Genomic DNA, 26,183 nt, shown 5'->3' with positions numbered 1-26,183 from the left:
ATCTGGTGTTGTTGAGGATTCTCCATCAGGATCTATCAACAGCTCTTCTTGATTCCTGCAGTCTCTTACCTTCCTCCATCTGTGGGCTCACGGCTAAGCTAAGCTTTGCCTCAGTATTAGGTCTATCTTATGGCAATTGGATTATGAGTGTTTTGTATGGACTTTTCTATTTCTTCTAGATTCCTGAATTGCCTTGAACTCTGTATTTGTATACTTTTTAAACTCTCTTCTTGTCTGTCCAAATTCCTGACTGCACAGCTTGTTTTGACCTCTGATAATTGCTTGGTCCTTGACTCCACTGGTGGCAGCTTTTGCAGGGCTACCCTCATTTTGCTGCTGCCTAAGGTGCTGACGCGACACTTGGAACCCATTAGCGTGTCACTGCATTCCCAAAGACAACAGAAAGGGCTTTTAAAAGATAAATTTGGAGCAATCCCATTCAATAAGCATTTATTACAAGCCTGCTATATGCTAAATACTATGCTAGGTGCTAGAGATACAAAGACAAAAGGAAAAATAATTCTTGCCTTTGAGGGCATTCTATTGGGGAACGATGGTAAGGAGCAATATGTACACATGAAGTAAATATAAAATAAATCCAAAGTAATTTTACAGGGTAAACAATAACAACTGACAGAATGAGGAAATCAGAAAACAAGGAAAAGGAAGGCATGCTGCTCTGTGGGACACTGACAGGCAGTAGAGAGTAAATAAAGGTACCCAGTGCTAGGAAAACAGAAGGGATTAAAAAACTTAGTCAAGGTGGAATTGTTGCCATAGCTAATCAAGAGTCAATAAACATTTATTAAGTGCCTACTATGTGACAGGTAGAAAGTAAGAAATGAGTTTGTCTCTTGGTTGAGATGAATTATACTCCAGGGTGTTAGGGGAGAAAAACCATGCAAATATGATTCCTAGAAGACTAGACTAGGTGATTTCACAAGCACTTTAAAACTAGCTTCTATGATTTTTGAATCATCCAATAATCATTTATTAAGGAAAGTCCTACTACATGTTAGGCACTGGGAATACAAAGATAGTCCCTGCCCTCAATGAGCTTACATTAATTTTTTAAAGTAATTTAAAAAATATCTTGTTTTTAAATCACTTAAATTTCTCTATTCCCCTCACAGAAAGCTTTCCCATATAATACATTTCTTTAAAGGAAAAAAAGGATGAAGAGGAAAAAAATAGCAAGATCAATACATTGAAAAAGATCTGGAAAATATATGCAGTATTCTGTATCTGTGATTCTACCACCTCTGCGAAGTAGTGAGAGGAGCTCTCTTCTCATATCTTTTTTTGGGGGGGCCATGCTTGTGCTTTGCAATTCTGCATCACTCACTTTTTTTTTCATTTTTTATTAATTAGTTTTAGTTTTCAACACTCACTTCATAAGATTTTAAGTTTTCTCCCCCTCCCACTTCTCACCCCCAGCCCCCAAGATGGTGTACAATCTGATATAGGCTCTACATATACACTCGTGTTAAGCATATTTTCTCATTAGTCATGATGTAAAGAACAATCAGAACTAATGGGAGGAACCATGAGAATGATGCAATAAAACCAAACAACCAAGGAAAAGCAGAGCATCATGTTTAGTCCCCCTTCCCCTGGCCTGGCCTCAGCCACTCAGAGTGGCTGGTCTTCAGTTGCAGTTGTTCTTATAGTTTACATTGTTGCAATCATTGTGTATGTCGTTTTCCTGACTGCTTCTTTATCCATCATTTCTTGCAGAACATTAATAAAGGGGCTTACATTCTAATGGGGAAAACAACATGTATGCAGACAAATATATGTGAAGTCCAAGGACTTTTTGGGAGGGGAGCACTACAAGTTGGGAGTATTAGAAAAGGCCTCATTTATGAAGGGGTGCTTGAACCGAGCTTTGAAAGAGGCTAGGGATTCTGTGAGGAAGGCATCATAGAGGGGAAGTCTAGCATCTAACTGTTCCCTAATTACTTCATGTGTGTTAATTTAACCACATTTCTTATCTCAAAATCAAGGAAGTATACAATATAATTAGAAAGGGAGGTGGCTGATCATGTAATAAGAATGAGAGAGAACAGATGGACAATCTCCATGCTGTACCAGAGGAAGGCCTCCAATGCATTGGGCAGATCTTCTGTGGAAAGACAGGCACTTGAATTGTTCAGGATAAGATGGTAGGCAGGTTTTCCAATTTACCCCACTGGAGGGAGTAACCCCATGGGAGGGGAAGGGGGAACAGTGTGGTGGTGTCACAGTTCCATTGAAGTATCTCCCCCAGCACTTGCTCTTTTATGTTCTCTAGGTCCTAGACTACTGGGATCTATAAGGGAGAAGGAAATACACAAGAAACCAAATAGGCCAATGGTTTTTGCATAACTTTATAGAGTCCCAGCTGTGGCTGTTATCTTCTTTCTTCATACTGCCCTATGGCTCAGGTGTGTCTCTCAGCCCCAGCCTTTCTTTGTTTCCCAAGAAGGGAGAGCTGAAAAGAGAGGCATGTAGGTGGGGCAAGGTTGTTTCTAAGACTCCAGTGGAGGTGGTGCCAGTTCCAGAATCACCTGTGTCCTTGCTAGAGAACAGCAGTAATATTGGTGTGTTGGCCTCAAACAGAGGCCAATGTCCCCCATGTCTGAAAGGGTTTTCGTTGTTGACATTAACTGTAACAAAATACTGAAAAATAAACAGCAAGAATTAAAAGAGCAGGAGTTGAGTTTAAAGTAAAATACAAACACAATTGACCAGGGACAGAACCTTCCATAGAAAGCCATGTCACCTTTACATAAACCATAGGACAATATCTAAATCAATGCCACCTGTATCACAGTCCCTTCTCTTCCCATCTGAAAACAAGGCCAAAGAATCCTCTAGATGAAAGGGCTCTCAAGAAGCCATCTAATCAAGCCCAAATCTAACTAGGATCCCATCTACTCTATATAGCTGATAACTGATCCAGCTTACATTTAAATTCCTCCAGTGATGGGAAACTCATCATCTCCCCAGGAAGCCAATTGTACTTTTAGTGAGCTTCTTTAGGTAGTTTTTTCTTACATTTTTGCAAGTGCAATCCTTTCTTCCGTGTATGTGTGTGTGTGTGATCAGCCTGGTGTGCAGACCCCAGAGTTCAAAATCTATGTTAATTCAAGCTCATTTCCACTTCACTTAAGCAGCTAGTCAGTTCATAGGCATTCCATGTGTCCCCAGTAAACTTATCAGACAAAGAGAGTCAGTGCATTGTACTTGCTGGCCTTCAAGCCACACCCATTTCAAAGCTTTTCTACTTCAAGAAATAGTATGGTTTGGTCCCAATGGCAGGACTTGGAGTTATGAGATTCCATAGCAAGTTACATGACCTCTTGGAGTCTCAAGGTCTTCTGAACAATCCTGGGGATCTGTAGTATTTATCTCATAAGGGTTGTTTTGAGGATCAGGTGAGACTTCGTAAAATGCCTCACAAACCTTAAAGTGCTGCATAAATATCGCTTATTATTATGGTAGGATAAGCCAGAATTTGTACTTCTCTGGTAAAACTTTTGAGAGCTTGTATTCCAACCCTACGTGGATAAGGCATTAGAGGGGGATATACTTAGTACTTTGTGATTATCTGACTTGTGATCTCACTGCATTCCAATAAATAGGTAGTGTAAACTTGTCTAGACAACCAAGCAACAACATTTATTAAGTGCCTAGCACTGTGCTGGGCTTACAAAAAGACACAACTGCAAGCCTTTGCCCTCGAGAAGTTTACATTCTACCGGATGGAAATGTACATATACAAAGGGATAAAAAATAAATAGAAGGGGAATATATGGGAGGAGGGGAAAAAACAAGGCTGAGGGATCAGGAGCTTGTGCAGAGTTTTGAAGGAAACTGGAGAGGTAGGAGTGAATTCTAGGCCTGGGAGACAATTAAGAAAAAGGCACAGAGACTGGAGATGGAGTGTCGTGTGTGAGAAACAGGGGAAAGGTCAATTTGGCTAGATCATATGTACCTATGCATGAGGAGGAGCACTGTGTGATAAGACTGAAAAGGAAGATTGGGGCCTGATTGTTTGGGGCTTTAACGGGTAGAGGATGATCTTAGAGGCCATAGGGTGCCCCTAGAGTTTATCGAGTACCTATAGGGACATGACATTTGCACTTTAGAAGTATCAGTTTGGCGACTGTCTAGCAACAGTTGGGAGCAGAGAGCCTTGAGGCGGGAGGCCAAAGAAGAGGGTGAAAAGCCAAGCTTCTGGTGGCTTTCCAAGGGATACTAGTTGTGGAAGCAATAACAGAACTAAGTTTGGAAGGAACTTTTGAGATCATCTATTCCAATGACCTCATTTTACACAGGGAAAAACTGAGTCCTAGAGAGGGCAAGTGAGTTGGCCAAGGTCAAACAAAGTAGTAAAGTAGGTAGCCCTGATTCCTGAGGTCACACAAGCAGTAGGTGGTCAAGGTGAGCTTCGAGGCCAGATCACTTTTCAGTCTGCTACACTGTCTTCCAAGGAGTCCTAAGTGGGGGTGTACTGGGAGTCGATGTAGCCTTGGCCGGGCATGACCTTCTGTAGCTTTCCAGCTGTCTGCGCAACTTCGGACTACTCCACTGGCCGGCCTCCGCTTCCCCATCTGAAAGATGGGCTCCTCCCCTCGGGTTAGCGCCTCGCCTCGCCGGGCCTTCCCTCCCCCCGCCCGCTGTCCCGTCCCCGGGAAGTGAAAGCCGTACTCTGAACGGCTGAGCGCAGGCGGCCAGTCGGACGAACAGCCGGGCGGACGGACAGGCTGACGGGCAGGCAGCGCGGTCGCCCGGCTCCAGCCCGCGCGCCGGGCATGCTCAGTAGCGCGGCCCGACTCCGCAGCCGAGTCGGAAGCTCTGCTTTCAGTGCCCGGGCGGCTGACAGCGGCCACTCGGCGGAATCACATGTGCCGAGGCCCTCTTAAAGCCACAGGCGCCCGCTCGGCCCCCGCTGCGCCTGCCATCCTCCTGGAATAGCGGCCGAGGCTCGGCTCGGCTCTGCTCGCCGGGGTTCGGGCGGACGCCCCCGGGGCCTGAGGCTGAGGGCGGCGGCCGCGCCCCCGGGGGCTGGCTTCTCCCTGTGGCGGACCGGGTGCGGTCGAGCGGCTAGCTCCGCGCGGCGCGGGGCGGGGCGGGGTGCGGGGCGCAGGTGACGCGGGTCCGGGAAAGATGGAGCAGCCCGGGACAGCAGCGGGGCCCGGAGGCGAGGAGCCCGGCGGGGGCCGGAGCGGCAAGCGAAGCGCTGGGGGCCGGGCCGCGGGCGACGAGGAGACCAAGAACAAGCCCAAGCTGGTGAGTTCGCCTTGCCCGGGGTGGGGTGGGGGGAGACCCCCACGAGGGCGGAGGCGGGGGAGGGGGGCCCCGAGGTCGCCCACCTCCGAGTCCCTCCGCGGGGGCGAAGGGCCACCCTCAGGCTTCGCAGCCCCCTCCTCTGCTCCCCTCCTCCGGCTGCTGAGGGAGGGGGGAGGGCGGGCGGAGCCCCCTGGAGACCTGGGGAAAGGGCCTGCCCTGCACGCGGGGGCGCTGGGGTGCGCGCGCGCGCGCGCGCGCGGAGCGCTGTGTGCGCGCGTGCCCGTCCGCGCCCGCGCCCACTCCCCGCCCACCCCTCTTTGTAGCAGCTGCTTGTCACAGAGCGTAGGGCTAGGGAGCTGTTGAGGAGAGGAGCCCCCTCCCCCCGGGAACCTCTGTACTGGCTGTCTCTCTCTCTCTCTCTCTCTCTCTCTCTCTCTCTCTCTCTCTCTCTCTCTCTTTCTCTCTCTTTCTCTCTCTCTTTCTCTCTCTCCCCCCTCTCTCCTTCCTTCCCTCCTTCTCAGAGAACTTCCTCAAGGAAGAGGAGTCTACACACACTTGTCTCTGCGTGGATCTCACTACTTTACTCTTTCTTTTCTTTTGTTCTTTTCTTTCTTTTTCACACTTTCTTTCGCTCCTCCCCTCCTTTTTCCCCCTTGGTGAGGTTGGGCACCAGTCATGAGGCGCCCAGGCAGTGGGGTGGTGGGGTGGGGTTTCTCGTTGGCTGCCAACAGAAAGTTTGAGAGCCCCAGGCAGCCGGCTCCAAGTTTGACTGGCTAGAGCTACTTCCTGCCGCTGCCTTAGGAAAGGAAGGGATCGTATTGGGCAATCGTGCAGCAGCTTCCCCCTTCACTCTGCCCGGCTTGGGCTTTCAGATCTTGGGGGGGGGAGGAAGGGAGGGGGAGCCTCATCTGCTCGTGTGACTCAGTCAGCACATGAAAGAGGCAACGCTGAAGTTTGTAGTTTCTGGTAACTTGTCAGCTACATCTTTGGAGGTACTACCGACATCCGGGAGATGAAAGCTGTTTTGGAGAACTGGAGAGGATAACACCGTTTGTACCAAGCTTACTTGGATAGAGCATAAATCAAGCATTTATGTATTTTATATATCTACATACTATATATAGTGTGTGCTTTTATTTACTTCCTATTTTCATGTGAGCTTTATAACTGTGAGGTAGATTTTATGGTTAGTCATTCAGGCAGTAAGCATTTATTAAGCACCTACTATGTAGGGATACAATAAGAGGCAAAAGACAGCCCCTGCCCTCAAGGGGGCTCACTAATGAGGGAACCTACAAGCAAATAATTTACCAACTTTATATGGAATGAATAGGAAGTGAGCAGGAGGAAGACCCTAGAATTAAGACAGATAGGGAAAGGCTACCTGTAGAAGGTGGGGCCTGAAGGAAGCCGGGAAGTGGTGATGAAGAGGAAGAGAACTCCAGTCATGGGGGACAGCCAGAGAAACTGATGAAGCGGAGAGATGGAGGCATGCTCTTTGTTCCTGCACTCCTTCCACATTGTGCCACACAGATAGGCCCTATATGTAGCAAAGCAACAGTCCATCTCTAGCACTTGGTCAACTGCAGTTACCTTGCACCTGAGAAGCCATTTCCTTAACTGTTTGCTTCATCTGAAAAGATAATGGATAGTCAGTTTTACATGTCATCCAGCTTGTCACAGAAACCTACCTGTGTTTTTCTTGAGCCAATTTGTCTGTCATGGGAGACAGTGAGTGAGATGCATTTCCCCCACTTTCTACCAAAAGGAGACAGGTGCATTTATTCATCTCTTTCCCAAGATAGGTCATTAAAATTACTTGGTATTTGTCTTAATTCTAGTATTTTTGGTATGGCTTTTTTAGTCATCGTGAATATTCTAATTCTCCTTGATTCACCCTGTATCAGTTATACAAATTTCCCCATGCTTCTCTAAATTCATCATAATGACTTTCCTTTGCACAGTGATATTCGTTACATCCATATACCACAATTTGTTCAGCCCATCCCCAATCAGTGAGCACCCACTTTGTTTTGTCCTACTCTAGTACAGAAACAAATTCTGTTATGAGTTGTACAAACTCTGTAAATGACTTGTCTCAGACAGCAAGCTTTGGCTGAATTGGTTTTTGTTTGGCTCCTAATTCAGTGCTCTGCTTCAACCTCTTTGTATGAGGGGATCACCAGAGCCTGGTGACTTTTGGAGGGAGTACATTGGAAGGCATGCTGGATCGGGAGTCAGAGGCCCAGGATTCACATAGCATCACAGTTCTATATGCTGTATTATGTGTGTGACCTTGGGCATGTCACTTAAAACTGACCTGGGCCCCCTTCCCCGAGGGTGAGACTAAATGCCCTCTAGGGCTGTTTCTAGCTCTTAAGTCCTTCAGCCTGGAAGTTGTGCTCTTCTGAATTTGTAGTAATGTATGTCATTTTGTTTTTGGTGTAATTCTGGAACTACCTTTTTACCTAACCTTAAAAATTATTTGGTATTTGCAAGTAATTGGTCAGGCTGTTTAACAAGAAGCTTTTGCTTTTAAGAAGCCTTCTATCAAGGAAAAGTGTTTTATCTTTGTTGGTAATAGCACCTTGATTCTATTCTTAACTCGCCTTTGGCCATTTGTCCTCTTTCATCTTTTATGTTTCACTTGTCTTACACAAAGAAACTAGATAGGTCTATGGTGGTGAAACTAGCTATTAGCAGAATGTGATACTGTCAGCTCTGGCTCCCAGTGCGCTTCAAGTGATCCCATATGAAACACTGCTTTAAGCAAAGGAAACACTATTGTTACTGTATATGTTTAAAGTTATTTTTTCTTAGGTTAAACATGTAAATTATGTGGCATAAATAATTAAATGGTATATCTTAAAAGCCAAGTGGGCAAAGCAAATAAAAACAAACTTATGAGAATAACATATGTTAAGGCAAACGCTTTATAGATAAAAGACTAGTGACATTTTTTTTTGAAGCATTTAATTCCTTCAGTGTTGGAAGGCCAGTTTGACATAGTGCTTAGAAACTTGGCCTAGGACATGCCCCTGACATGCACTAGCCTTGTGACCCTAGTCACTTAACCTTGCACAGATACTGACAAGGAACTCTGTGAGAAAGTGATCACTTGGCATTGGTAGAGTGAGTTTCTTCACCTGGGAGTTCTCTATACCAGTGAAAAGCACAATTCTAGTCCCTATCCTTAGTGTTGAGCTCTTTGAAATTTAGGCCTTGAGTATTAAAACAAAATATTGGAAGCCATGAGGCCTCTTGGGAAAGAATTCACTTGGACTTTTCAACCAAAAAATAATCTTAGTAGAGTAGAACATTCTAAGCATTTCCATTATCTTGTTTTAATTAAGCAATTATTACTGTAGTTACCATTTTCTTATTTGGGAACAGGGTTATGGATAGCTTCTTTTTTTAAACAAAAAAAGGCAAGAGAAAAATTATTGGCTGAAATTAGTATAAAATAGTTTTAGACAGTTTTGGAGGAAAGTGCCCATATACAATGAGAACAGTACAAACCAACCTAAGTTATATGTAATGAAGAAAATTCTCCTGTGAGTTTAAATCAATTAGTTGCCTGTATAAAATATATCATGGTTTTTGCTAAGATTTTAGTATATTCCATACAATTTTTTTTTCTTTTGCAAATCTTCAGTCTTATAAAGTATTTATTTGATGGAACAGCTTCAGTAGTGAAGTTGCTTAGACCCATTTCCCCCACTTGGTTGTTGAAACTGCTCATAGATAACACAGAAGTAATTTTTGTTTGGACTTGATCAGGCTCCTTGTAGTTCCTGAAAACTGAAGTCCAAGGACACTTTTCCTGTACATTGGGATCACTTTAATTTATTAATGTAGCATGAGCTTTTTAATCAGTACTAAGGAGACCCATTTTTCTTAACTGCCTTCTGGGGGAAACTAATGGATTTTGTCCAAGATTTAAAAGCTAGAAATGTTCAAGTTTATTTGAGAGATCTACTCAGTGTAGTCACTCCCTGCTGTTTTTAACACTTGTCAAATCTTGACTAATGATACTTTGATTTTGTGTGCGTGATGACTTAACCGTCTAGTTAGTCTCTGACTCGAGTATGTCATCTGACTGTAAGGCTAAATTAGGCATGTTAAACGAATCATTTAAAATGAATGCATTTTGTCAGGTGAGATAGGAGTATGCTTTTAGTCTTGATTATAGCTGGCATTTATATAGCACTTTAAGGTTTTGCAAAGCACTGCTCATATGTTGTCCCAACGTCCCTGTGAGGTTAGTGCTATTATTATCCTCATTTTACAGATGAAGGATTAGTCTGAAGTGAAGTGTCTTGCCCAGGTCCACACAGCTAGGAAATCTCTGAGGAAGGCCGTGAATTCAGGTCTTCCTGCTCCAAGACCTGTGTTCTAGCTACTACACCACCAAGCTGAAAGTCAAAGCAGAGTCATTTCTTCAGAAGGAATACTGGGGTGGATTGTTTGGTGGTCCTGTTTGGACTTGGGACTTTAACCATGCTGAGACATTTGTGGATATTTTGATTCTCTAGAAGAGGAGTCTCTGAACACCCAACTAGTAAGATGTTTTTTTAAGCCTACTTATTCAATTTGGATAGGTTTGTTAATAAATTATACACAGAATCTATTGTGCCATATATTCCAAGACTTCAGAGAAATAAAAAAGGATGAGATGAAGAGGAAGCATTTTATTTTATTTTAAAAATATTATTTAATGTTTTATTTTTTCCCAATTACATGTAAAAACAATTTTTACATTCTTTTTTTTTTTTTTCAAATTTTCAGTTCTAAATTCTCTCCCTCCCTCCCTTCCCCCTCTATTGAGAAGGAAGCAATTTGACATAGGTTATACATGTGTAGTCATGCAAAACACATTTCCATGTAAGTCATTCTGTGAAAGAAAACATAGACAAAAAAACTCCCAAGAAAACTAAAGAAAGTAAAGAAAAAGTATCTTTGATCTACATTCAGGCTGTACCAGTTCTTTCTCTGGAGATGGCACCCTTCATCATAAGTCCTATAGAATTGTCTTGGAACATTGTATTGCTGAGAATAGCTAAGTTATTTATAGTAGATCGTCATACAATATTGCTATTACTGTGTACAATGTTCTCCTGGTTCTGCTCATTTCATTTTGTACCAGTTCAGGTAAGTCTTTCCCTGTTTTTCAGAGAGCATTCTGCTCATCATTTCTTTTAGCACAATGTATTCCATCAACATCTTATACAGCTTGTTCAGCCATTCCCCATTGATGGACATCCCCTCAATTTCCAATTCTTTCCCACTACGAAAAGGGCTACTATAAATATTTTTGTACATGTAGATACTTTTCCTTCTTGTTTTTTATCTCTTTGGGATACAGACCTAGTAGTGGTGTTGCTTGGTCAAAGGGTTTGCATGGTTTTATAGCCCCTTTGGGTATAGTTCCAAATTGCTGTCCAGAATGGTTGAATCAGTATACAACTTCACCAATAGTGCATTAGTGTTTTAGTTGTCCCACCTTTTCTCCAACACGTCATTTTCCTTTTCTGTCATATTAGCCAATCTGACAGATGTGATGTAGTAGCTCAGAGTTGTTTTAATTTGCAGTTCTCTCATAAACAGTGATTTAGAGCATTTTTTTATTTGACTATAGATAGCTTTGATTACTTTGTCTGAAAACTGCCTGTTCATATCCTTTGACCATTTATCAATTGAGGGATGGCTCTTATTTCTCTAAATTTGACTCAGTTTTCTATGTTTGAGAAGTGAAGTCTTTATCAGAGAAACTCACTGTAATTTTTTTTTCTCGGTGGTGATTACCAACTGTGTATTTCCTTCCATCCTATTTCCCCTGTTTATCTTACTCTCTCCTTTTACCCATCCATTCTCAAAAGTGTTTTGCTTCTGACTTTTACCTCCCCAAACTGCCCTCCCTTCTATCAGTTCTCCCTCCCCCCCTTCTCTTATCCTCTTCCCTTCTTACTTTCCTGTATGGTAAGATAGTTCTACACCCAACTTAGTGTATATATTATTCCCTCTTTGAACCAATTCTGATGAGAGTAAGGTTCATGTGCTCCATTTTCCTTTCCACTGTAAAATCTCTTTCAGCCCTCTGATAATTTGAATAATTTATCTCATTCTACCTCTCCCTTTCCCCTTTCTCCCAGTGCATTCTTCTTTCTCATCCCTTAATTTTATTTTTTAAAATCAAAATCTGCTTTCTGTCTGTGTATAATCTTCCTAATTGCCCTGATAATGAAAAAGTTGTTTTGGAATTATATATTTTCCCATGTAAGAATGTAAACAGTTTAACCTTATTGAATCCCTTATGATTTCTCTTTCCTGTTTACCTTTTAATACTTCTTTTGCATCTTATATTTGAAACTCAGATTTTCTATTCAGCTCTGGTCTTTTCATCAGGAATGCTTGAAAGTCTTCTATTTCATTGAATGTCAGTTTTCCCCCTGAAGCATAATACTCAGTTTTGCTGGGTAGGTGATTCTTGGTTGTAATCCTAACTCTTTTGCCCTCTAGAATATCATATTCAGAGCCCTCCAATCCTTTAATGTAGAAGCTGCCAGATCTTGTGTTATACTCACTGTGGCTCCGTGATATTTGAATTGTTTATTTTTGGCTGCTTGCAGTATTTTCTCCTTGATCTGGGAGGTCTGGAATTTGACTATAATATTCCTGGGAGCTTTCATTTTGGGATCTCTTTCAGGAAGTGATCAGTGAATTCTTTCAATTTCTATTTTACCCTCTGGTTCTAGATATCAGGGCAGTTTTCCTTGATAATTTCTTTAAAAATGATGTCTAGGCTCTTTTTTTTTTTATCATGGCTTTCAGGTAGTCCAATAACTTTTTTTTTCTTTTTAGGCAATTGAGGTTAAGTGACTTGCCCAAGTCCACACAGCTAGTAAGTGTCAAGTGTTTGGTCTGAGGCCGGATTTGAACTCAGGTCCTCCTGACTTCAGGGCCGGTGCCCCTAGTCCAATAATTTTTAAATTATCTCTCTTGGATCTATTTTCCGGGTCAGTTGTTTTTCCAATGAGATATTTCACATTTTCTTCTATTTTTTTCATTCTTTTGATTTTGTTTGATTGTTTCTTAATGTCTCATAAAGTCATTAGTTCACACTTGCCGGATTTTAAGTTTTGAGGAATTATTTTCTCCAGTGAGCTTTTATGCCTCCTTTTCCATTTGGCCAGTTCTCCTTTTTAAGTAGTTCTTTAGTGAATTTTTGTATGTTTTTCCATTTGACCAATTCTGCTTTTCAAGACATTCTTCTCTTCATTGGATTTTTGTGCCTCTTTTACCATGTAGTCTATTGTGTTTTTTAAAGTGTTATTTTCTTCAGTTTTTTGGTGTGCCTACTTTACCAAGCTGTTAACTCTTTTTCATAATTTTCTTGCATCACCCTCATTTCTTTTTGTGATTTCTCTCCTACCTCTCTTACTTGATTTTTAAAATCCTTTTAAAGCACTTCTGTGGCCTGACACCAATTCATATTTTCCTTTGAGGCTTTGTTGTCTTCTTTTGAGTGTGTGTTTTGATCTTCCTTGTCACTATAGTACCTTTCTGTGGTCAAAATTTTTTGCTGTTGTTTGCTCATTTTCCAGCCTGTTTCTTGACTTTTAACTCTGTGCTAAAGTGGGGCTCTGCTTCCCAAGTGGAGGGGGCACTGTCCCAAACTTCAGGTTTTTGTGCAGCTGTTTTCAGAGGTAATTCTGGGGACCTGTCCAAGGTGGCGTGATCTAGGGAGAGGTGTGTTTACTTGTCTCCTGTAGTGTGCACTGGTTTGTGAGCGACCACAAGCACTCTTTTCAGCCCTGGAACTGTGACCAGGGTCCCTGCTCCCCTGCAGCCATGAGCTCTGCTGTGCTAGTGCTCCTCCTCACGCTGGGACCAAGACCCAGGACTGTGACCCAGATCCAAGTATATATAGGCAATGCAACAGAGTCCTCCCCCTGGTGCCAGCAAAGAGACCCCTGTAAATTTCCTTGTGACCAATTGTCTGATCCCTTTACCATCTGTGGGCTGAGAGGTCTGGAAATCGCCACTGCTGCCACTGATTCAGTTATCCTGAGACCCGTTCCTGTTTTTCTGGGACCCGGTGCGGTTTGCTGGACTGCACTCCTCTTTCACTGTGGTACAGTAAACCTTTCCTGCTAACCTTCTAAGTTTTGTTGGGCAAGAATATTGTTTCACTGTGTCTTTTTGTGGGTTCTGCTGCTCTAGAATTTGTTTAGAGTCATTGTTTAAATGTATTTTGAGGGTTTGGGGAAGAGCTCAGGCAAGTCCCTGCCTTTACTCTGCCATCTTGGCTCCACCTTCCTGAAGAGGAAATATTGGAAGGTGTTACATTTTCATATTTTTAACAAATGAATTTAAAAGGCACTGGAATGTTTAATTTAGAAGATTTTTTAAAAAAAGGTTCGAATATTTTTTTTCCATGTTTACATGTAGAAAAATTTTTTTAGAAGTGATACAGTGGAAATCCTCCTCCCTACCCAGAGACCCTGACCTGGAGAGCTCCTGACTTCCTCTCCCCTGCACTCCCGTTCATGAGGACTTCATTTGGCCCACAATGTCTAGTCAGACTTAGTCTTCCTTTACACATCACCATCACCTCGCCTGGAGACCAAAGACCATATCTGGAAGGATTTAACTTTGTCAGTTAAGGTACCCCATCCCTCCACCTGATGGTGGTGAGTGCCTCACTTGCCCTACTCTATGTAGGCAGCCCTAGCCATGCCATCTTCTATCCAGCCATTTTCCTGTAGTGCATACCTTCCATCCCTACTTTCAGCCAGTTCAGGAGCCATAATTAAATCAACCCTGCCATTGCCACTGGAAAGAGTGTGTTTATCTCTTTCCCTATGGCTCCATTCCACATTCCTGTTACTTTCCCTACCAAAATACCGCTCTGGGATACCGCTCCGCTATATGTTGCCTCCCTTGTTGGAATATGACCTTCTTGGAGGCAGAGACTGTTTCCATTCATGTATTTGTATCTTTAGTAATTAACACAGTTCTTGGCATATAGCAAAGAGTAAATAAATCAAGATAAATAAATACATCCTATCTCTCAACCTTTTTTGTGTTGTGGACACCTTTGCTAGTGTGGGGAAGCTTATGGACTCCTCAGGATAATATGTATTTTTTAATGTAGTAAGTAAAAATAGGTAGGATTATAAAGGAAATCAATTATCTTAAAATACGGGTATCAACATATTTTTTAAAAGTTCGTAGTTCCCAGGTTAAGAACCTCTAAAATAAATGCTTTTTTATTCATTCATTTCAGCAATCCAGAGAGGAGAGAATAGTATTCAGGAAAATGAGGTAAGCTGCATGAAATTCTGCAGAAAAGTCGAGACGACCGAGAGTTGAGAAAAGGTCATCAGATTTGGCAGTTAAGACATCATGGGTTACTTTGAAGAGAGCAGTTTCAGAGGAGTAAGGATTCAAAGATAAAGAGGAGTTTGAGAACCTGGTAGACTAGAAAGACAGTGGAGAGGAATACAAATATTTGGGAGGATTGTGGGTTTTGGGGGGGGAATGGGACAGATAATGTAATGATATTTGTGAAGTTCCCCATTCATGCATACTTATTCTTTCCTTCTGAAAAGTAGGAAGTGGGAAGGGGGGGCATTTTACTGGAGCATTTCCAGAGTACAGAGCCCACTTAATGAGGGATACCTGTCATGGCTTTCTTCCACGATCTGGTGGGCAGGGTATGGGGATTTTGGGGGTAGTGGTCAGGGAATTTTGCCTACATGCTGTGGGTACCTGAGTTTAGGTTAGGTTATTACTGTCCTGAGGGCCAAATAATGCTATTGCTAAGGGAGGCCAGCTGGGGGAGGGATAAGATTAGATGAACCCCGTGGTAAAGTTGTATTAGAAATGGTCCCCAACATTTGGCTATTTTGGGAGCGTCTGTTCCATTTCTTATCCTCCAATTGGTTAATCACATGCCCCTTGACATCACACTGTGGCCTCTACTTTGGAGACCACCACTTTATTAAACAAATCAACAAGTATTTATTGAATGCTTGCTATGTACCAGACACTGTGCTAAATGCTTGGGATAGAAAGAAAGGCTCCAACAGTCCTTGACCTCAGGGAGTTCCCAATATAATGGAGGGAGACAACATGAAAACAACTATGTAAAAACATGATATTTACAGGATAAACTGGAAAAAAACTCAGAGGGAAGGCATTAACATTAAGGAGGACTGAGAAAGACTTCTTAGAGAAACTGAGGTTGTTTGTAGCTGAGACTTGAAGGAAGCCTGGAAGGTAGAAGACCTAGAGAATCCGAGGCGAGGTGTGGAGGATGTCCATTGAAAAAGTTTGGAGTTGGGAGATGGAGGATTACGTGGGAATGGCAGTCCCCTCAGGGCATTGTCCCTGGATTGTAAGGTATGCAAAGGAGAGTAAGGTAAAGAGGACTGGGAAGGTAATAAGAGGCCAGATTATAAAAGGTTTCTAGAAAAGGTACCCAAGGTGCATCACTGGGCTAATAGAGCCCTACCCCAAGTATATCGTTGGCTGTTTTGTTTCTAGATGCAGAAATCATATTTTGACTCTGAATGAATTGTAAATTACAGAATCTCAGAGAATTGGAAGGAACCTCCTAGGCTGTGTGGACCCACCCATACCTGACCAAGAATCCACTTCACAGTATACTCAACAAGTTGTATCCAGCTTGGAGGGGGACGGGAGGTGGTGCTCACTATCCTTGAGGTAGTCCAGTGAACTCTGGGTAGCTCACATACTTGGGAACCTGTTTTTCCTTATCTCAAGCTTAACTTTGCTTCTTTAAAATTCTTTCTCATTGTTCCTGGTTTTCCCCTTTTGAGGCCAGGCAGAACAAGTCCTCTTTGAATTCAAAAAAGGTGCTTATAAACCTCTTCCTCACTGCTTGTCCCCCTTCCCATTTTTTTTTTGTACATGCTAAATATCCTCACTTCCTTCCAACTGATCTGTATTTTGATATAGTGCTGTATATTTTGGTATGGTGTCCAGGCCTCTCAGCTTTCCTAGCGACCACTTTGTGGCAGTGTTCCAGTTTGTTGGTGTCTTTCTGGAACTGAATACAAAACTGCAGGTCTTCTGATCAGGGTAAAGTACAGTGGGACTGTCACCTCCGTCTCCCAGTCCTTTGGCATTCTGATTGCTTTTACTTTTTAGCAGGAATCATCGACCTTTTTTGTATCATGGGGCCCTTTGGCAGTCTTGGGAATGAACTCTTCAGAAAAATTTTTTGGTGATATATATACATACACATATATATGTACACATGTACATATTACACATACATATATACACGCATATGTACATAAAATTATAAAAAAAATCACTTGTAGTGAAATACAGTTGTCAAAATATTAAAAAAAAAGAAAGAAGTTCGGGGACCCCTGCGCTAGCTATTTCCCCAAATATCCTTCCTAAAATGTGCTGTCTAGATAAAGCATAAACTGATGTGCTCCTAGGGTGAGTGATTTTTCTTAATCCTCATTCCATGTTTCATGTGCTGTTAGTACTTAAATAACTGTAGAGTATTAATCAGCTCTTACAGCTTGGGACCTCAAAAGATTATGTGGTGAAGATCTCTATTATTTAGGTTAGGTGATACTCCCATTTTACAGATAGGCAAGTCAGGCTTTTAAAGGCTATGCCCCTAGCTGGTAAGCGGTAATGTGAAGATTAGAATCTGGGCTTCTGCCTTTTAAAGAGGCATACTCTCCACTGTATGGTGGTGGCTGACATTTAGTGTTGATACTTCTGTGTAATCCCTTGTCTAGCCTAGATATTGACTCTCTTTTTGTACTGTAGAGATTGATACCCAGAAGCCCTTTGCCGAATTAGAAGTTAATAGTGAAATCTGCCTCAGGTCTCCTGCCTAGCAGTACTTTCTCCTTTGAGTTTGACTTTAGTCATGTTTCTTATTGCTCCCTTCCTCCCCCACAACCAAAAAAATGGTAATTAATTTTGGTAAAATTAAAATGTTTTAGACTAAAAGGTCTACTAGCATGAGATTATTGTAACATTTTTTAAAGAGGACAGTTTGATCTATGAAGGGTTAGAGAGTAATTTGTAGCCAAGGCTGCTGCTGGCCTGTTTTTGTGGCAGATTCTGGGGAAAAGTGATTAGTGTAAAGGATTCTCATACAAGTATTGCAAGCATGGAAATAAGTGCTTACCCACCCACAGACAGTGATTGCAGAAAAACTTTGTTACTTTTCTTCCCCTAGATTAGTTGGGACAATGTTGGGTAACCAGCTCTGTGAAAAAAGTTTAGGGCTTAGTCTAGTCCAGGAGTTCTCTATGTAGCATCCACAAACCAAGGAGTTCATGGATAGTCTGTGAACTTGAATGAGAAAGAAAAATGTATATATTTATTTTCCCTGACCTCTAATTGAAATTTAGCATTTCCTGCAGTTATTTAAAATCATTATTCTGAGAAGGATTTATGGTGTCTATGACAAAAAATAGGGTAAGAACCCCTGGTCTGTTCGCACTTGGAAAATCAAATGTTTTCAGCTGGTTCTTTTTGGCTCTTTGAGCATTCTCAGCAAATTGTGTTAATATGGCAGTTCAACTTGCCTTTTTCACCTTACATGTTTTGTAGAAGAGATCCAAGGTAGCAAGTGACCATTAGATAGGAATAGAACTACTGGATGAGGATGACATAAAAGAGATATTTCAAAGACTCCATGAAATTAGAGAATTGGGAAAAAACCAAACATGACTGGCTATGATCTAAGTGAATTCTGCAAGCTAGGAGTCAGAAGACCTGGGTTCAGGTCTCTGCTCAAGTATTGTGACTTGGGCAAGTCATTTAAGAACAGTAATAGCTCACCCTTACAAGGACTTTAAAATGTTTCAGACCCTCTGGGAGATAGGTAGTGTAAGTCAAATCCTCATTTTATAGGTGAGGAAACCGCTTTTAGCATTCCCTAAATGACTTGCTTATGGTCACAAGTTACTAAGTGTCAGAGTTGGGATTCTAACCCAGGTCCCTTGATTCTAAGCCTTTTTTTCCCTCAGTGTACCATTTAAGCTGTCTGGGGCTTGGTTTTTTTGGCTGTGAAATGAAGAGGCTAGGTTTGATCTTTAAAATCCATATTATTTAAAAACCTCCTATTAATAAATGAATAGATGAATGAATTAAAAATCATTTATTAAGCGCTTACTATGTGCATGGCTCTATGCTAAACCCAGATACAGTTAGAAAAGTAAGATGGTCTCTGTTCTCCAGGAAGCCCCATTCTATTAGGGGGAGACATCCCATATAGGAGGCTTCAGCTGCAAGTCATATGAGAAGGCCCAGTGGTCCTTAAGATGTAGAAGCAAAGCAGATGGTAATTTATCTTTTTCATGTCATTTTCATTGATAAAGCAGCATCTGGTTTTGATGTTGAATCATGTGACAGTGCTAAGGATTCTCTTGTTGAGAACTTTCCTTTCTTGGTTCTCAGTAGCTGTACAATAATAGAATCGTAGCAGCAGAAAGGGGCTTTGGTCGTCACCTAGACCAATCCCTGCATAGGCCTGTCTCTACTTGGTGTACTTCCAGTGATGGAGAGCTTACCTGTGTCCTGAGATGACCCATTCCATTTCACGGAGGTGATATTTTTAGAAAAACATTCTCCATATTGAGATGACATCTGCCTCCTCTGTTTTTTCACACTTGAGTTCCAGTTCTGTGGGACCAAGCAGAATATGTCAAGTTCTTCTCCGTTGAGGATTTTTCTATTGTTTGAATAATTGCAGCCATTGGATATAGCACTTGGAAGTTTATACAGCAATAATCATTCTCCCACACTTCCATCCCAAGTCTCCTCTGTAGATTATGTAGTGTTATGGCACAATCTCAAGTTCTCTAACCTTATCAGTCACCCTCTTCTGAATGTGTTCCAGGTAGACAACATCCCTATTAAATGTCTTCATCTTTGATTTGACTCACTCTTTCATTGTCTGGCATAATAGCTGCCATTCCTTAGCTTTGTCTCTTCAAACCTGATGAGGATGATATCTGTGTCTTCATCCAAGTAATGGAAAAACTATCATTTTAACACATTCAGCAAATCATATAAGATGTCTTCAAAAATTAAACACAGTATCCTAGGCATAAAGGAGATGCATATTCAGCAAAGGTACTATCATGGAGGATGACCAGCACAGACTGGAAATTGAAGAGGGCTTCCCTGTAGATGATGAGATCCCTCTGTTTGAAGATGATATTGTGCTTATTAAAGAGTCCAGCCTCACTAGCCCCTGGAATAAGCAAGTGGATGAAGAATGCTTATTGTACACACTCTGATATCCAGTTGGATGGAAAATCATTGAGTGGCTCTATCAGTACATAGTTCTTGGACACTGCAGAGGGACAGTGACTTGAGCAAAGAACTGAGTAGGATGAAGGGAAGAGAAGGGTGCCTTACACTTGGGAAATTAGGCGGTTATTTTTATTGGCCTCAAGCTTCTCTTTGAAATACTAGCTCAATTTTTTATAGCTTTCTTTGTTTATTTAATTGATATCTTTTGTTTTTATTTAACATTCATTTCTGAATATATCCTTTTCTTCTCCTTTCCCCAATAAGCCTTCTCTGGTAACAAATAAGAAAAAGAAAAACCCAGTTGTGCTAAATACAAAGCAACATAATGACGATGTCTGACAGTATATTCAGTATTTCCTATGTATGGTCCCTATCATGTTCACTGAAGGGCTCTTCTGAATGCAGGCTTGGGCCTGATTTATTGTGTAGTGCTTCATTTTTGGTTTATTGGTCTTTCCATTTACATTATTGTACTTATTGCATATATTATTTTCCTGATTCTGCTTACTTCACTGCATCATTTCCTAAAATCTTTCCCATGTTTCTCCTAATTCTTACATATTTGTTGTTTCTTACGACATTGTAGTATTTTATTACATTCGTGGGTGCCACAACTTAGCCATTCCCCAATCCCTGAGGGCCATCTTTTCCTATGAAACAGTTCCTGTCTTCAATTAGCTTACATTCTGTTGGGGGTTAGGGGAGAAACGGCATGTGTGCAGACAAATACAGAGAAAGTGAGGCCAAGGAATTGGTTTGGAGGGAGCACTGTCAGTTGAGGAGATTAAGGAAAGCCTCTAAAAGGAAGTGGTTGGTGATCTGAACTTTGGACAAAATTCAGGATTCTGTGAAGCCGTACATTGCAGACATGGAAGATAGCCTGTACTGAGACATGTAGATGGCACATGGAATGTCACATGTCAACTGCAGAGTGTTAGGAAGGGAAAGACTTAACCTGGCTCCAAGCCTTACCTCTGACACATGTTGGCCATGTGACCATGGCTAAGTCACCTAACCACTGTGAGGACACAGGTTATAGGATTTGCAGCTCCAAATGGGTGGGGAGGACTACCTCATAGTGATGAAAAAAAACTGGAAAATTTTGAACTTCCCCTTCCCCTCCTCCCCAAAAAAGATTCTTTTAAGTTTTGGTTGTTGTTTAGTGGAGGCACTGAAGGAGGTATTGAAGTTCTAAAGAGGAGAGAAAGTTTTTTTTTAAAGGAAAAACCGGAAATTCTACTGTGATGGTTAGCTAGCCCACTGAGTCATTATTTGTCAGACTCCTTTGGGTTAAAAGTGAAAAGAATGATTCAACTTCTTTCCATTGGGAAGAGTTCAAGAAAATTGTAATTTTCTATTCACCTAATTATCCAGTTCTTCTCAGAATCAATAAATATCATCTTAAATTGAAATATCAATTACTTTTTCCATGCCTGGCCCCAGTGGACTTATTCAGGGCTAAGCTGGATGCTTTGCATGCAGTAGAGGTTTAATAAATGATTATCTTCAAATAATATATTAGTTTAAGGATTAAGGTAATTGCTTTAGAGTAGGTGTTAATTGCAGGAAGTGTAAAGACTGTGTTTTGTCTCCCTCTCCCCACCTTTCAGCTATTTCTGGGGTTGTTTTTTTCTTGGTTCCTCTCAATAGGGAAAACACCATGATGGCACCCAGGTGACCTGAAACAGATGCTAGACATCTATGTAACTAGAAGCATCTAGAGACCACTCTGAATACACATGTTGAAGATGAAGTCGAGTTTTAGTTTTAAATTGAAATGAAATATCAGTACCAACAATAGAATTGAATTAACTCATAATCAAATTCAGTACATAATCTGGAAATCACGTTTTTGACCAAATTCTCAATTTTATCTCATTTGCATGGGAAGAGAAAGAGAATCTTAGTTGAAATAGTTTGACTCTGATTATTAAAGGTTTAATGCAGGGGTGGCAAACCTGCGGCCTGGAGGCCACCTGAGGCCCTTTGACTGAATCCAAATGTGGCCGCAGGTTCCTTACCCCCTAGTTTAGTGTGTATGGTTGGGGATGGGAGGAGGATACAGTATCTAGTAGGTGGAACTAGATGCATTTAGAAGCGAACTCTGTGAAAACAGCCTCATTTTGAAATCTTCCTAGAGCCTCTTCAGAGTGAGGCTGTGCTATATCCACTTGCTTCATTAGGAGCCATTATATCCAAACAGACAGGACTCACCTGATAAGCTGAGATTTCAGGAACAATAGAAAGCATTGTTCAGTGGAAGTACTTTCCACTCGAATTTCTGTTCTCTGCGAGTTTGCTGTGCAGTACAGACAGATAGAACCTATAGAAAGGCGTCAGAATAATCATCCTAAAGCACAGCTATGAACATGTCCCTACTCTGCTCAAACCCTGTAATGACTCTCTGATGCCTCCTATGTGCTGAAGTCCAAACTCACCCTAAGCTTTCATTCAAGATTTTCCTATATGGCCCCAGCCTCTCTTTCCAGCTCTTCCTGTCTTTGCTTCCTTTTGTTCTAGGCCAGTTTGTCTACATGCTTGTCCTCAAACATTCCTTGTGCTTTTTTCCCTCTTTTTGTTTGTTTGTTGTTTTTGCTTTTCAAGGTTTCTCATCCTAAAATGTCTTTGTGGATGTCTGCCTCTTGAAATCTTTCTGCCTGTCCTTGAAGGCTCTGCTTCAGTGATCCTTCTTCCATGATGCCTTCTCTCACCACCCTAGCTACAAGTGACCTCTCCTTTGTCTTATCTGCAACACTTGGCCATGTACAGCACCTTGAATGATCTGTCATCTCGGGGTAAATCTCTTGCTTTTCCTCACTGGACTCAGTTTATTGAGTCAAGGGACTGTATCTTATACAACTTGGCATGGCTACCAGGGCTTTGCATATGTTAGGGGCTCAATAAATATTTGTTAAATGATGTTTCATTTCAGTATGGAATTCTTGAGGGTCTTTACTACCCCTAAGAATAACAGTCTGATGGAAGAGTCAAAGAGGCACTCGGTACAGTTGGAAAAGCACTGTCTCTGGACTGAGAAGAGTCAGAGGATATGAGTTTAAATCCTGCCTCTAATGCTTACTATCTGTGTGACCTTGAGCAAGTCGCTTGACCTCCTTAACCCTCAGTTTCCTCATCTGTAAAATGTGGAGATCGGACCTGGTCCCTGGGGTTCCTTCCAGCTTGAATATCAGGCACAGTGAAAAGCAGTACAAAAAATATATTTGATAATATGTGCCTTCTCTTATCTCTTCTTTGGGTCAAGCTTGCTTGTCATAGTTTCATAGCATTCGGTTTTGATTGCTGTGTTTTTCTTTCCATACACATTATTGTAGAAATACTGTGTATTATTTCTGTTGTTCTGCGTACTTTCCCATCAATTCATGTAAGTTTTCCCATGATTCTCTATATTCATTTCTTATAGTGCATTACATTTGCATACCACAATTTGTTTAGTAATTCCCCAGTCAATGGACATTATTTGTTTCCATTTTTTTTTCGCCACTACAAAAGTGGTGCTATAAATATTTTGATGAACATGGGGCCTTTTTTAATTATTGGATTCTTTGCGGTATATGCCTATAAGTAGAATATTTATGTCAGAGGGGACAGACATTTTAGTCACTCTCTTCACATAATTCCAGATTGCTTTCTTTGATGGTTGGATTGATTCCCAACTTTACCATTGGTGTGCCCGTCTTTCCATAGTCCCTCCAATACTGACAAGTCCCATATTTCGTCTTCTTAGCCAATTTGCTAGGTATGACATAGGTAAAACATCAGGGTTGTTTTGATTTGCATTTCTCTTATTAGTGATTTAGAACAGTCTTTGATATGCTTGTTAATAATTTGTAGTTGTTTATATCCTTTGTTCATTCCCCATAGGGGAATGCCTTTTGGTCTTATAAATTTCTCTTAGTTGTCTATATCTTTTGGATAGCAGACCTACATCAGAGATATTTGATATTTCCCAGTGGATTGCTTCCTTTGTTATCTTAGTTGTATCCATTTTGTTTATGCAAAAGCTTTTCAACTTTATGTAGTATTTTGAAATGATCTATTTCACCTCTGTCTTTCACTATTATCCCATGTTTGGTTAGGAATTCACTCCCTAGCCATGCCTGTGAAAGGTATATGATGTTTTCTCTTCTAGGATTTTAATGGTATGATCTTTAATATTTAGATCATGTATCCATTTCAGATTTATCATGGTATATGAAGTAAGACAGTGGTCTAAACCAAATTTCTGCCATATTGCTTTCTACTTTTCCCAGTAGTTCTTATCAAATGGGAGTTCTTTCCTAGGTAATTAGTGTCTTCTGGTTTAGCAAACAGTGGATTAGTTAATTCTATTGTTTCTGATTCTTCCTTGTCTACTCTAATCCACTCAGCTACTTTTCAAGTTTTTAACATGTAACCAACTGGTTTTGATGACTGCTGCCTTATAATATAGAGGTGCCATTTCCCACTCATTCCTACCTTTTTTTTATGATTTCCCTTGATATGCCAGATATTTTGTTTCTCAAAAATGAGTTTTATTATTATTTTGCTTAGTTCTGTAAAGTATTAAAGTATAATTAATAAAAGTATTAATTATTTTCCCTAACCTAGATTTCTTATAGATAATTGGTACAGTGGAAAGACCACTAGACTATGAGTTTTTGTGTTACATAGATTCTAGTCACGGTTCTCTCACCAGTGTTATGTTTGACATTGGATGAGGCATTACTTTTCTCAGCATGTGTTTCCACAAAATACAAGTACATTGGGCTAGATATTGAAAACCCTTTCTAGGTCTGAAACCGTATAAGAAGCTGGCTTGCCTCCTGTCAGAGGCTGATTTTCCTCCCCTTTGCCAATCCTTGCATGTGTAGGGCAGCTCAAAGCTTGGGAAACTTACTGTAGCCACATGGACACAAAGGCAGGAGGGTGAAGCATGATGTCTGGCATTTTTTTTCTCTTGCCTTTTTTTTTCCATTCATTTACTTGGGAGACCGCTTCTAGTTTTTTAATGGTATGATTTCTGATGTTCTTTCTACACACACCCTCCCTGAATTTAAAGGGGTACAATTCCTATAAGGAGTTAATTTGGAGTTACTAAAGAATTTCTAAGCCCAAGTCAGATAGAGCCTTGGAATAGAGACTCCTGGCAAGCAGTAGGGCAGAGGTTCATTGTCACATTTAATGTTCTCATTTGCTAGATATGGGTGGCTGTTCTTTTTTCCAAAGTCCGATGACCCCCTGAAGGGAACATTGTCATGGAGAGAAAAAATGGCACATAGCAAAGACTGTGGGGATTGATAGATAACCTTTTTTCCATGAGGAAATTAATCTAGGATTTTTTGCATAATGTTAAGTACCGTGGTTTTGAAGGGCGTGCCTCCTTCACTGAAAGAGCTGAAGCATAGGCCTTTGGGCTGTAAGGTAAAAGAAATGGCACAGCTTCCCTGCTCTTAGAGGGAAGAGATGGCATTCCAGATGAGGCCCCTTCCTGAAGCTGGGAGCACAACCACTAGACCAGTGGCCCAATACCTGGGAGCAACCATAAGACCAGTGAGAGAAGCACGACAACCTCACCATGACATTGCAGAGGTGTGTCCACTCTTCCTGCTGGTAGTATTTGGTTCTTTTGTTTTTTTTCCTTTGGTTGGGCAGTGGGGTTAAGTGACTTGCCCGGGGTCACACAGCTAGTAAGTGTTATGTGTCTGAGGCCGGATTTGAACTCAGGTCCTCCTGAAGCCAGGGCTAGTGCTTAATCCACTGTGCCACCTAGCTGCCCCTTAGTATTTGTATTTGTGAGAGAGTGTACCCTGTGTTTATCAGGAAGTGTTCTAATCTAAATTTGCAGACAGTGCTATTCTTTAAATGGCTTTGCTTTAACCTGTTTGTGTCATCTGATTGACTTGTAAAGGCAAACACATATATAAGGGCTCCTGAACTATGGCTTTTGAGTGGATGTAAATCCACAGAGCGCCTTGAATCTGATGTAGCTTTTTCTGAGGGGCCTTACTTAAGGAAGGAAAGTGCCCAGAGGTGCAACACATACTTCCAGCCTGTAATTCCATCTTATTATTTCTCTCTTCCTTGTTTTCTCATTAAAAGCTTCTAACTTATTATGTGTTCAAAGAGTAGCGTAGGCAAATACAACAGTTATGATAATGTGAGTAAATGGTTGATAATCACCACAATTTGATTGAAAACTCTCACCCTGCAATGGATTTTGACCTTGGTACCACTTCCCCTACTTTACTAGGACTTGGTCCTCTGTTGATGACTTGTGAATGCATTTAATATGCTACACAGAGTTACAATAAACTAGATGGAAGGTTTTACCGCTGCAGGAAATGAGCATCCTCATTTTAATATTTGAAACAGTGCTCTAGGTTAGGTTTTGGACTTGTAAATTGCAATCTTGTCTGCGGATGAGTTTCAGTGGTACTTGTTTTCAATGACAAAATCATCCAGAGTTTTAAAGTAAATGAAGATGCTCTGCTAGTTTCTTAAGGGCCTGATCATAATGAGGCAGCTCTTTCTCAAGCTTCTGTAGCTCTAAATTCATTGCTGTTTTTAACAGATAATAT

At 41.3% G+C, this 26,183-nt stretch overlaps 1 protein-coding gene across 3 annotated transcripts in view; it reads left to right on the top strand.

Moving 5' to 3' along the window:
- The first annotated feature begins 4,429 nt into the window (after positions 1-4,429).
- DIAPH2 (diaphanous related formin 2) overlaps positions 4,430-26,183 on the top strand; it is an 817,355-nt gene continuing 795,601 nt past the window's right edge. For all 3 annotated transcript variants that reach the window (XM_078147949.1, XM_078147948.1, XM_078147947.1), the window contains exon 1: positions 4,430-5,277. In XM_078147949.1, the coding sequence (XP_078004075.1) occupies positions 5,155-5,277 (123 nt within the window). In that variant the 5' untranslated portion in view covers positions 4,430-5,154. The remainder of the gene's footprint in view (positions 5,278-26,183) is intronic.

This window comes from Phascolarctos cinereus, unplaced genomic scaffold (genome assembly GCF_003287225.1).
Source record: "Phascolarctos cinereus isolate Bilbo 61053 unplaced genomic scaffold, phaCin_HiC Scaffold_8;HRSCAF=390, whole genome shotgun sequence".
Lineage (NCBI taxonomy): Eukaryota > Metazoa > Chordata > Mammalia > Diprotodontia > Phascolarctidae > Phascolarctos > Phascolarctos cinereus.
Note: the sequence above shows the minus strand (reverse complement) of the source record. Positions and strands in the feature narration are given on the sequence as shown.